This window comes from Monodelphis domestica, chromosome 1 (assembly GCF_027887165.1).
Source record: "Monodelphis domestica isolate mMonDom1 chromosome 1, mMonDom1.pri, whole genome shotgun sequence".
Lineage (NCBI taxonomy): Eukaryota > Metazoa > Chordata > Mammalia > Didelphimorphia > Didelphidae > Monodelphis > Monodelphis domestica.
In genome coordinates this window covers 303551367-303565272 of record NC_077227.1, presented here as the reverse complement: position 1 = coordinate 303565272, position 13906 = coordinate 303551367, and the positions used below count along the sequence as shown (strand labels likewise).

The 13906-nt window shown below is 37.2% G+C and overlaps 1 protein-coding gene across 6 annotated transcripts in view; it reads right to left on the bottom strand.

The window, feature by feature from the left end:
- MTA1 (metastasis associated 1) overlaps positions 1–13906 on the bottom strand; it is a 192445-nt gene that overhangs the window by 33254 nt on the left and 145285 nt on the right. For all 6 annotated transcript variants that reach the window (XM_016425614.2, XM_056821296.1, XM_007473327.3 and 3 more), the window contains 2 exons: positions 13407–13596; positions 10187–10276 (listed from right to left, as the gene is read on the bottom strand). In XM_016425614.2, coding sequence (XP_016281100.1) covers positions 10187–10276; positions 13407–13596 — 280 coding nt within the window. The remainder of the gene's footprint in view (positions 1–10186; positions 10277–13406; positions 13597–13906) is intronic.

Here is a 13906-nt window from a genome sequence, read left to right as displayed (position 1 = left end):
AACGAGGGGATGCCCATCAATTGGGGAATGGCTGAACAAATTGTGGTATATGTTGGTGATGGAATACTATTGTGCTAAAAGGAATAATAAAGTGGAGGAATTCCATGGAGACTGGAACAACCTCCAGGAAGTGATGCAGAGCGAAAGGAGCAGAACCAGGAAAACATTATACACAGAGACTGATACACTGTGGTACAATCGAAGGTGATGGACTTCTCCATTAGTATCAATGCAATTTCCCTGAACAATCTGCAGGGATCTAGGAGAAAGAACGCTATCCATAAGCAGAGGACAAACTGAGGGAGTAGAAACACCGAGGAAAAGCAACTGCCTGACTACAATGGCTGAGGGGACAAGACAGAGGAGAGACTCTAAATGAACACTATAATGCAAATTCCAACAACAGGGAAATGGGTTTGAGTCAAGAACACATGTGATAACCAGTGGAATCATGCGTCGGCTATGGGAAAGGGAAAGGCGGGGGTGGGGGGTGGGTGGGGAGGAAAAGAAAATGAAAATGATCTTTGTTTCCAGTGAATAATGTATGAAAACGACCAAATAAAATAATGTTTAAAAAAAAATAAATGCTATTGGACTAAAAAAAAAAACACTAGAAAGATCAGAAGTTTATGGAGTTTTCTTTAAAATGAAAAGCAGTATTTATCTAAAACCATCAGCAAGTATTATCTTTAATGAGAATAACAAAAAACCTTTCCAGTAATATTAGCAATAAGGATGCCCATAATCATCACTGTTATTACATGTTGTTCTAGGAATGCTAGCTATAGCAACTAGAGGAGAAAAAGAAATTGAATAAGAATAGTTAATGAGGAAACAAAACGATCACTCTTTATAGATATGATGGTATATTTAGAAAATCCTAGAGAATCAACTAAAAAACTAATTGATATAATTAAAAACTTCAGTAAAGTCGCAGGATGTAAAATAAACCAATAAATTATTAGCATTGCTATATGTTACTAACAAAGTCCAGCAAGAAGAGTTAGAAAGAGAAATTTCATGTAAAATAACTATAGATAATATATGAACACAATTACAAAACAATTTTTACACAAATAAGGTCAGATCTAAACTGGAGAAATATCATTTGCTCAAAGGTAGGTCAAGCCAATATTAAAAAAATCACCACACTACTATTGATTTATTCAGGGACATACAAATTAAGAAAAAATTAGTTTATAGTCTGAAAAAAAGTTAAATTTACCTGGAAGAATAAAAAGTCAAGTATATCAAGGGGATCAATGAAAAAAATGTGAAGGTGGTTTTGCAGTACCAATCATGTACCATTACAAAGTAGTAATTATCAAAATAATCTGGTACTGGTGAACAGGGTAGTGTATCAGTGGAATAGATTTGATACGTAAAACACAGTAGTGAATGACCATAGTAATCTAGTATTTGATCAATCCAAAGATTCAAGATTTGGGGGTAAGAATTCACCATTGCACAAACATTGCTGGGAAAACTAGAAAGTAGTTTGGCAAAAAACAGGTATAGATCAATATCTCATATCATGTATCAAGATAAAGTCAAAATGGTTACATGATTTAGACAAAAGGGTGATTATCATAAACTAATTAGAAGGGCATGGGATCTGACAGAAAAGGAGAGAATATGGAAAAATTGGGACACTAATACACTGTTGGTGGAGTTCTGAACTGATCCAACTATTCTGGGGAGCTTTGTGAACTATAAACAAAGGGCTATAAAACTGTGCATACTCTTTGATCCAGAAAGACTACTACTAAGACTGTGTCTTAACGAGATTAAAGAAAATAGAAAAGGACCTACTGCATATGTACAAAAATATTTATAGCAGCCCTTTTTATGGTGGCAAAGAATTGGAAACAGAAGGGTGTCTATCAAATGGGGAATGGCTGAACATTGTGCTGTAAGAAATGATGAACAGGAAATTTTCAGAAAAACCTGGCAAGATGAACTTATGCAAAGTGAAATGAGTAGAACTAGGAGAACATTGTACTCAGTAAAAGCAATAAGGTAAGATGATATGTGGATGATTTAGCTATTCTCAGCAATACAATGATCCAAGAAAAATTTGAAGGACTTGTGACAAAAAAATCCTCCAAAAAAAGAACTTGATGGACTCTGAATGCAGACTGAAGAAAACTTTTAAACTTTAATATTCATGGAGTTTTTAGTCTGTTTTCTTTTTTCTCTTGCCACATGGGTAATACAGAAATATTTGCGTGACTGAATATGTGTAACCTATATCAAATTGCTTATCTTCTCAAAGAGAAGGAAAAGGAAGGAGGATGTGAGATAACGAATGGAGCAGGGGTCACATTTTTGTAGTGGTAAAAAATTTGGAAACTATGGGGTTGTCCATCATTTGAGGAATGGATGAGCAAGTTGTGGGATATGGTTGTAATGGTATTCCATTGCACCACAAGAAATGAAGAACAGGATGAATTCAGAAAAACCTATAAACACTTATGTGAACTGATGTAAATTAAAGTGAGCAGAACCAAGAGAAGAATGGATATGGTAACAGAACTATATTGCATGATGATCAACTATGAAGGACTAAATGATTAACAGCATAGCAAGTTCCCAAGATAACCATAAGGGACCCCTGATTAAAAATGCTATTCACAGTCAAAGAATTGGAGTCTGATTGCAAATGAAAGCAAGTCATCTTCCACTTTATTTGCTTTATAAGTTTTTTATTGTATATGTGATATGCTTCTTCTTTCATGGAATAAACAATATGGAAATATATACATTAAAGCACTTGAAATAGAAATGTAAACTGAGGAAACTTTCTTTTGCAATGTCTGCTGTCTTGACAGCTTATGAGTAGAGAGATCTGCTAGAGGGGAAACCTGAAACTACTTATTTGTAATGGAAGTAGCAATGAGAAATGCTGAGGGATCCTGGTATAGGGGACTGCTGCCACACAGAGATGCTGATACACAGGTGGACTGATCTGGGGAATGCTCTGGGTTTTGCCTACTGATGGCTGATGGATCAGTATATCTTTCTAACCTCCTCCCCTCTTCACTCCCTACCTTTCCCAAACCTCTCCTTCTGGCCTCCCTCACCTCCCAGTTCTTCCTCAAGCCTTTGGCTTCTTCCCTCCCCCCTTGAGTAAACTGTAAAGATACTCTTTTCCTTTCCTCTGTTCAAGTCAAGGGGTTTATTAGGATAACAGGATAGGAAACTGAGGTGAGAGGGATGAGGATGTCCCTAATCTAAAATGAGGGAGAATTGAGGGTTTGAGAAAATAGTCCAATAAAAATTGGGACAGAGTCAGTTAGAGAGATAGATGGACAACAGCTGTTTAAACTCTTCTTTCTTCTTCTTCACAAAATCAGCAAGGTCTCTCAGCTTAACCCCAGAGAAAAACAAAGTTCAAAATCTCTCCTTCAGCCTGGCTTTCCTCCAACTCTTGGTCAGTCAAGTCTTAAGAGAGAACAGAGGTTTCCCCTTGATCAGAGAACCCCAAAACCAAGTCAGCCCCCCAAGGGTCTTTCAGCCAGGTTCAACCTCCAGAGAAAGTGACTCCAAGTCCCCTCCCCCTGGTCAACTCAACTGCCAACTCCTGGGAACATTGTGTGAAACCTTCTTCTTGATTGACAGGCAGGTCCCCAGCCTTGGTTCTTGCATCTTGGCTTACAAGTCCTCTCTCTCTCTCCCCATGCCTCTACCACAATCCCCCTTTTATTAGATGAAAACTGCAACTTGCATTTTTCCATGATACTTACACCTTATAACAATCTCATCTATCTATCTTAATTCTGCTCTGCTATAAATATACCCTATCTCCCCACCCCACCCCACCCCCGCCAAAAACAAAAATAGCATCTTGGCTTGCAAGTCCTCTCTCTCCATGCCTCTACCACACTCTGGTATAAACTATATCATATTATTTACCAACTTAATGAATTGGAAGATAGAATGGAGGGAGAAAAATCTGACTCTTAAAATGTCAGAAAAAAAAATTGTAAAAATTGTTTCTGCATATAACTGAAAAAAATTAAGAAAAAGACAAAAATAAATGTTAATATTTTTTGTTTACATGAGAAAAAATTAAATAAAAATTAAACGTGAAAAAGAAAAAAAAACAAAGGGAACAATACAAGGGAGGTGACAGTCCCACCATATTTTAATATGATTAAGATACCATTTGGAACAGTGTTTCTGAGTATATTGGCAAAATGGAACACATACACAGGAGAGATGGTGAAATGCAAATTAATATCTGACAGATTAACAAGTAGAAGAGTGATGGAGACAGAATGTTCTGTACATTTACCTTGGAAAAGTTCTATAGATGGATGATGAGCTGGTTTGACAACTAAAAATGAAGAGATCAGGACAGATTGCATGTAGGAAGTTACTTAGTGATTTTAGTGATCATAAGTTGCTCAGTACTGCAGAAGTCCATCTTTTTCTTGAATTACTTGAAGAATCCTAGTGCTAATGTATAGCTACAGTTCAGGTAACAGTGTGATGTGCTATCAAAATTACAATATCCACTGAGTAACAAAAAAATGAACACTGTAAGTGGTCTGCAACATGTAACCAAGAGATAACGGATACATCGAAAATATCCTAAGATAGCAATAACATATATGAAGAAAGTTTTAGGCTAAGTGCTATTATCACCTCCATTTTAGTTACCTAATTTTATGGTTGAAAATAATTTGATTAAAAAAGACATTTTCTTTCTTATCTAGGATTTGAAATTTTGAATAACCATGTCAGATTAATTGCAGCACACATGATATTTTTTAAGGTTTCTTTTGATTATTGTATTTTTAAAGTTCCTAATCATCGCTGTACTTAAAATTTTTTTTTCATCAGAAATACATTAAATTCCTCAATTCCATTAAAGATCCATTTGCCCCCTATAGTACTATATTGAACTTTGCAGGGTAAGTTATTCTTGGTTGCAAGTCTCTGTATCATTTATTTTTTGGAATATTGTATTCCAAAGACCTTTCATTTTTAGTAGAAGCTTTCGTGCCTTGTTTTTTTGATACACAAAGTGCTTTTTTTTCTGGATGTTTGTGCCATTTTTTTCTCCCATTTCAAAGTTCTGGATTGTGGCTATAATATTTTTGGGACTTTTCTTTAGGGGTTCCTTTCAGAAGATAAATTGCAATCTTTCTGTTAAAAAAAAACATGTTTTTCAAGAGTCCAATTAAGCTTATGTAATCTCTTCTTAACCTCTTTTCTAGGATAGTTATTTTTGAAAGCAAATATTTTTTTTCTCTTATTTTTGATGTTCTGTTATTAGAAAATTGCTGATTTCTGTTTGGTCTTTCTAGTTTCCAAGGAGTCCAATATTTGGGTAACATTTACCACTTTTTCTTCTAAACTATTAATTCTCCTAATTCTTTTCCTCTATAACTTTCATCTCATTTTTAATCTTGTTTCATTTCTTCTAGGAGTTGTTCTATGGAATTACTCTCTACTACTAGAGTTGTAATAATTTTGTTGGTGGATTATCCCTCTCTCCAGCTTTAATTCCTCAATCAGGGATCTGTGCCAGGACCAGACCCCATCCCCCATTGAGCTTTTAGGTGGGGTACTGGGTCCTACTCTTTTTCACCTTGGGTCCCCATGGGGCCTAGGAAGATCTTGGTTCTACTGGGGTTAAGTTCACTTGGGTCTTTGAGGTATATATAGTATGGTGAATTTTCAAGGTCCTCTTAAGCAACTTAGTTGTGAATGTTAGGAACATCACAGATTTAAGGTCTGGAGAGTCTTGGTGTGAGCTATAACTCTGCTCAGATCCTTATCTGCTGCCTGCTAGAGTTGTCAGGGCTTCATTATGTAAGTTTTGAATTGTAATTGCTATTACCTCCATACACAAAACGGGGCATGTTACATGTATCTCTGGCTGCTCTTCAGTAGCGCTATGCTCTGTACTCATGCTGCCTTTCTAATTGTCTTTGGGTTTTTGATTGACATTCTTGTGCAGTTCTGGGGTAGAAAAATTAGTTAGTGGATTTATTGATCCCAACTGAGGTGTACAAGGCCTTAAATGGAAAGGCGTTCCAGGCATTCCACATAGTGCTGACCAGCATATGGGAAGAGGAAGACATGCCCCCAGAACTCAGAGATGCCTCCATCATAGCCCTATACAAGAACAAAGGCGCATGAGCAGCCTGTGACAACTACAGAGGCATCTCACTACTCTCCACTGCTGGAAAGATCCTTGCCCGTGTTATACTCAACAGTCTCCTGTCATCTGTTTCAGAGCAGAACCTGCCTGAATCACAATGTGGCTTCCGACCAGATCGTAGCACCATCGACATGGTCTTCACGGTGAGGCAAATGCAGAAAAAATGCCTTGAGCAGAACCTGAGTCTCTACATTGTCTTCATAGACCTCAAAGGCGTTCGACACAGTGAACAGGGACGCATTGTGGGTGATCCTTAGCAAGCTCAGTTGCCCAGCAAAATTCGTCAAACTGATCCAGCTCTTTCATGTCGACATGACAGGGGAAGTCCTATCTGGTGGAGAGACTTCCAATCGCTTCAACATCTCCAATGGCATGAAACAAGGCTGTATCCTCACTCTGGTACTATTCAACCTATACTTCACCCAAGTATTACGACATGCTATGATGGATCTAGACCTGGGCATCTACATCAAATACCGACTGGATGGCTCACTATTCGACCTTCGCCGCCTGACTGCAAAAACAAAGACAACAGAGAGACTCATCCTGGAAACTCTCTTCACAGATGACTGTGCTCTAATGGCCCACCAAGAAAATCATCTCCAAACCATTGTGGACAGGTTCTCTACAGCAACAAAACTGTTTGGCCTGACTATCAGCCTCAGCAAAACGGAGGTGCTGTTCCAACCTGTACCAGGGAGGCCAACTAACCAGCCGTTCATTACGATTGACGGCACGCAGCTTTCTAACGTCAACACTTTCAAGTACCTGGGCAGCACCATCGCCAATGATGGATCCCTAGACCACGAGATTAATGCCAGGATCCAAAAGGCCAGCCAGGCACTCGGGCGGCTGCGCTCCAAAGTCCTTCAACACAGAGGTATAAGCACTGCGATGAAGCTCAAAGTGTACAACGCAGTGGTCCTCAGCTCACTCCTGTATGGTTGTGAGACATGGACACTGTACCGGAAGCACATGAAACAGCTGGAGCAATTCCACCAATGCTCTCTCCGGTCAATCATGAGGATCCGACGGCAGGACTGTATCACCAACCAGGCAGTCCTCGACAGAGCCAACTCCACCAGCATCAAAGTAATGGTCCTCAAAACCCAGCTACGATGGTCTGGATATGTCATCCGCATGGACCCACAGCGAATACCAAGACAGGTATTCTATGGTGAACTGTCAGCTGGACTCAGGAAACAAGGTCGACCAAAGAAAAGATTCAAGGATCAGCTAAAGTCAAACTTGAAGTGGGCTGGCATTACACCAAAGCAATTAGAACTCGCTGCCTCTGTCAGAAGCAACTGGTGAACCCACATTAACAATGCCGCCGCCACCTTTGAAGATGAGCGATGTCGACGTCTTGCCGCTGCGCGTGAACGCCGACACCAGGCCACAACCGCACCTCCCGTAACAACTGGCGTCCCATGCCCCATGTGCCACAAACTTTGTGCCTCAGTCTTTGGACTTCAAAGCCACATGAGGGTACATCAATAGATGATAATGCACAAAGACAATTGTCATTCTCGGTCACCGAGAGACTACCACTAAATGGTCTGGTGTGAACATTGGGGTCTTGCTGGATAAAGCCTGTGAAAAATGGGTAGTGTATCTCCCATTGAAGTAGTCTAGATGAGTGACTTGCCTAACATCACACCACTGAATGTCTGAGACAAGACTGAAATTTAGGTCTTCTTAACTCCAAATCTGACATTCTACCCACAATTAGATAGTAAAAGTGCTATCTTTTATAACCTCAAACTGTTAAGAAATTAAGCAAATTTTCCTACAATCTTTTTAATCCTTTATTGTGGAATTATGAAAAAAAAAGCTGGTAAGAAGTATAGAATATAGGATAAAAAGGCAGGAAGAAGTTGTAATCAATGAGAACAAGTTACTCCAAATCAGAGAAGGGAAACTCTTTTTACTAGCAGCATATACAATCTGGGAAATAAAACTCACATAGATTCAAAAGTAAAAAAAAAAATTTAAAGTTATTTTCAGGTCCAAATGAGTACCTTCATCATATATACACAATTAAACCAGACCCTTTTCTACTATTGTAGGAAAGGGCTTTCATGACATCCCATAACCAAAAAATATCATTGCCTTAGTAATCAATATTATAACAATAAGTTCCTCTAAATATTGGTATACTGATCTACAAGTGTTAAATGGATTACACATCTGGTCTTGTAACTTTACTTAAAGTTGTAACAGCTAATGTGTTAGGAAATACCAGACACTGTGCTCAACTGGAATAACCATTAAAAACCCAGTGTCACATCCACAATATGAAGCAGCATCAGAGAACTTGTAGGAGGGATTTCATACTGGCAAAATATATTAAGTATCTGCCCAATATTTTTATCTCTAACCTGGATACATAAGCCTCTTAAATCCCGATGGAAATGCTATATAAGGTAGTGATTAGCACATAACATGTTCTTCATGTAATTTAGTATTAATCTGATTTCTGTTACCATTCCCTTTTTTCCCAAAGTCCAAATTTACTACATTCAAACTTTTTCTGATTCTCTATTCTTTATTAAGGAGTTAGAAAGGGGAAAGGACCTACTTGTACAAAAATATTTATGGCTGCTCTTTTTTGGAGGCAAAGAATTGGAAGTTAAAGAGTTGTCTCTGAATTGGGGAATGGCTGAACAAATTAGAGCATATGATGGTGATGAAATACTATTTTGCTGTAAGGAATGATGAACAGGATGATTTCAGAAAGAGCTGGAAAGACTTTCATGGACTGATGCAGAATGAAATACGCAGAACCAGGAAAACATTGTACACAGTAACAGCAATACTGTGAAATGATCAACTGTGATAAACTTAGCTATTATTTTATTTATTTGTTTTTTTAAAAACCCTTATCTTCCATCTTTGAATCAATACTATGTATTGGTTCCAAGGCAGAAGAGTGGTAAGGGCTAGGCAATGGGGGTTAAATGATTTGCCCAGGGTCACAGAGCTAGGTAGTGTCTGAGGTAAGATTTGAACCTAGGACCTCCCATCTCTTGGCCTGGCTCTCAATCCACTGAGCTACTCAGCTGCCTCCAAACTTAGCTTTTATTGGCAATACAATAATCCAGGACAATTCTGAGGGACTTATGACAAAATGGATCCGTGAAATGGAAATGATGCTACTTCATCAGCTGGGGGTTCAGAGAGACTGACTGCTCTATTTTACAATCTGTGAAAGAAGAGAGGAAAAGAAATAATCTGATATACCTCCAGAGAAAGAACTGCTGGGATGAATGCAGATGAAAGCATATAATTTTTTAATTATTTGGGTTTATGCTTTGGAGTTTTGGTTTTATAAGATTATTTACTTATAAAAACAAACAATATGGAAGATGTTTTCCATGATAACACATGTATACAGAATCACTTACCAGCATCAGGAGGGGGAAGGGAAAGGAGGGAGAAAGATGAGTTCAATCATATAACTTGGGAAAATTTGTGTGGAAATTTGTTATGACATATAATTGATAGATAAATGTGTGTGTGTTTGTGTAATAATAAATAAAGATGAAGGAATTGGCCCCTCTGCTTTTCTATCTCTATGGAAATCAGCCCTTTTGGTGATATATCAGAGAAAGTGATAGGCATAGTAGCAAGTGCAAATATGTTAACTAATTTTCAGCAAATCCAGGGCAATTAACTAAATCATTTGACTTACTGTTTGGATGGGAATCCAACTAATAACAATGAAACTTGGAGAAAGTTTCTGCTAAGTTCTGACTCCGATCTTTTCTTGAATATATGTCGGGTTAAGAACAATATGAAGAGTTTGTGAAAAACTGTAGGTCTTTCTATGGTCTGCTTTGGGGAAGAAAAAGTTACCCCTATATTCTTTCTGAGAATTTTAGAAAGGGAAGACCCTTATGTAAAATGAAGCCTTGGGAAGTGGAAGAGAAGGTAGTTATTTTTCCAACCTTTTACTTTCTTCAGCTCTAAGTGTTAACGAAATACTAAGATTCCCAGCAGCACTTTTACCTAGATACCGGAGCACAGCTTCCAAAGGCTTTCGTACCACTTGTTTTAATACCAGAGGATTCTGGGAGGCTTCTGGTAATCGGGCAGTACCTGTCAAGACAATATTGGGCAGTTAGATATATTGATGTCCTGTATGTTTATTCTACTACTATTCAATTATATCAACTATGATATTAAATAATTCAAATCAGGATCAACTTACAACTATATATTAAGAAAATATATGTATTTGGACATTAAAGAATTGGAATGAGAAAGAATGGTAGTCAGTTAGACAATAAGCATTTATCAAGCACCTACTATGTGCCAGGCATTGAACAAAAGGGCTGGGGACACAAAGAAGGGAAAAGGTAGTCACTACCTTCAATGAGCTCATAATCTAAATGGAGAAACAACAAGCCAACAACTATACATAAGATTCATAGGAAATAATTAAAAGAGGGAAGACATTAGAATTAAGAGGTATTGGGAAAGGATTCCTATAGAAGGTAAAATTTTGGTTGGGACTTGAAGGCAGCCAGGGAAGCGAGGAGGATGAGAATAGGAAAGAGACCATTCAAGGCACGAGGAGCAAGAAGAAAAATTGCCTAGAGCCCAAAGACGGAGGAATATATTGTTTTTGGAATAGTTAGGGGGTCAGTGTCACTGGATCAAAATGTATATAGAAGGCGGTGGGGAGAAAGTGTAAGGTATAGGAGGATAAGAAATGATATAGAGCATTTAAGTAAAGATCAATACACATGTGATATTTTATGTGAGTATATTGTATGGACCTACTGAAATAGAGCAAGAAAACAAATGAGGTGCTTGGGAATAAGATCACAAGCCTGCCACAGTTATCTTGACAATTTCTGGAGTTCCTACTGTGCTAAAAGCATAGTAGCTAATAAACTCTAGCTGGCTTCAACTGCTGTTTTGGACCTAATTCTGAAAGAAGAAAAAAATGATCAGTGAAGTGGAAATGATGCCACTTCATCAGCCAGGAGGTTCAGAGAGATTGACTGCTCTCTTTTATAATCCGTGAAAGAAGAGAGGAAAAGAAGAAATAATCTGATATGCACCCTATATTTGAGAGAATATGTTTGAAAAGGCTAAGAGAAAGGTTAAGTAAGATTTTATAGTACAAAATTCTGCTAGTACAGTCATCCCAGAGAATGGAAAACCCAAGAATATAATTTTAAACAAAAGAGAAAAAATTATGAAGAAAAAAGAAAGTAAACTAAAGAAACTAACTTTCATGAAAGACCATATACCAACTTAGATGTGAAAAAATATATGAAGAAATGATGAAAACAAAGGTAAATTAAAAGAGGATTAATATAAAAAAGCTAGTAAGATCTTTTAAGAAGAGTTTCTGAATGGTAAATACTTAAAATAAGCTGAGGCTGGTCAGGGATATAAGGACAACAAAAGCAACAGGAAGACCAAAACATTAATAGTATTGCTTAGGGTGGATGGAATAACAACCACCAATGAAAATAACAGTTGCTACAAACAGAGAAGAAGAATTCAAATCTTTTTATTTCTGTTCCCTTTTCCAAGAAAAATTAGTTACCTAAGATAAATCAGAAAATAAGACTAGTTACCCTTAATAAGTCTGAGTGACCAAGTCCAAAAGAAGTATCTTAAAGAACACTGAAAGATTAGTGCATATGATTACTATTCTGTCAGTCTTTTTAAGACAACCAAGAAAGTTTTACAAAAGAGCAAATGTGGTTTTATTTTTTAAAAAAGGTAGGAGGAAGTGTTTATTACTGAAAAGATTAACTTTAACTCCTGGAAAGAATCTAGAAAGGTATTAAATATTTAGAAATAGAACATGTCACCCTGGAATAATTTTGTTTTTTCCTGGGAGGGTTAATAGGTAAATAAGGGGAAAGCTATGGACACAGCTTTTTAGAAAAGTAATGGATAAAATATAATGCTGCCTTTATACACAAAATAGAAAGAAGGGCCTAGAGTTATTTTAATTTGGAACTGGTTGGATGACCAGACTTAAATATCAACTGGTAGGAATTTTGCCTTTACCTCTAATGGAGAACTTCAGGGATCTGTCTCCTTTGCTTGTGTGCTGTTTAACATTTTTATCAATGACCTGGATGAATGAGACATGAAGATGGGAGGAATAGACATTGCATTGTATGATCGTCTTAATAAGCTATAATAATGGATCATTTAATAAGATCAAATTTCAAACAGATTAATGTAAAATTGAACATGATTTCAGAAAAATCAGTTTTTCAGGTAGAAGATGAACAAGGTACGGCAAGATTATCTAGCTCTTTGGATAAAGATTTGAAGATTTTAGGTTCAATGACAGAATACTGTGATGTGGCCTTAGGCTGCATTAAGAAACTTAAGCACAACAATGGAGGTAACTGAATCTACTCTGTACTAATTAGGATCATATTAGAACTCTACATGTCCAGAGAAGGGAAATAAGAATGGCAAGGGAATGGAGATCTTGCTATACTGGAATTAGCAAAGCAAATAGAATATTTAGTTTGGAAAAAAGAAAACTTAGGAAATGATAGGTCTGTTTAGGTTTCTGAAAGTCTATCATGGAAAAGAAGGAGTCTTGTTCTATTTGACTTAAGACAATGGATAAAAATTATAAAGAAATAGATTTGGCTAAAAGCAAGGAAAATTAACAATTAGATTCCCAAATGGCTACTTTTGTGGGTAGTGGTCCCCCTCAATAGTCTTTTAAAGCTAAGATTTGTTTATAAATCCTTAGGGATTTTCGATAAATAAGAGGCCATTCCCAATACGAATGTGGAAAGGACTAAATAGCCTCTGAAGTCCTTTTTAACTGAAAATGTATATGATCCTTTCCTCCACATGGCTTCATCATCTTCAAGAATTATCAAGTTACATCAAATGAAAAGTCCCATTAACTATTCTTGTTGTGTAATTTAAAGTAAACAATAGCTAGACAATTTTTATATGACTTGTAAATAATGTTAAAAAATATTTAGGGAGCAGCTATGTGCCTCAGTGGATGGAGAGCCAGGCCTTAAGACAAGAGGTCAAGGGCTCAGATCTGTCACAAGACACTTTCTAGCTGTGTGACCCTGGGCAAGTCACAACTCCCATTGCCTTGCCCTTACTGCTCTTCTGCCTCAGAACCAATACACAGTATTGATTCTAAGATGGAAGGTAAAGATTTGAAAAAAATTTTTTTGAAGAGATATTTAACTTGTGCCCAAGGAAATCTTACATTCCGCTTTGATAGCAGCACTGTTGATAGGCATATAAGGGTGTCTTGCTGCATGCCAAGGACGCAATATATCTCGACAGAGGCGTCTGGCAATCCTTGTCAGTTTGGTTGTATGTAGGTAAAAGGCTTGTCTTGTCTTCATAGCAAACTTTGGACTCCCACTATTCCGCACAGGGATACCATGAGGACTCTATAATAATGAGGAACATACACAATATGTTATATGGGGTTTAAACTTACTCTGGAGATGATTTGCAAATATTAACATCTTCACTAGAAAAGAACAACACTTTTTGCAAAATTTGGGTCATTCTGGTTATGTAGACACTGGGAATTCAAACCATAAATATACAAGATAATAGATTAGGCTAAAAGCTCTCTAAGGTTCCTTACAACATTCAGCACTTCTATGATTGTATGAGAATTTCTAAGTTCTAAAGTTTCTTCAAGAATAACAAATCATTGCATAGAAACGAACTGCTGCCATGCACACCAACTGA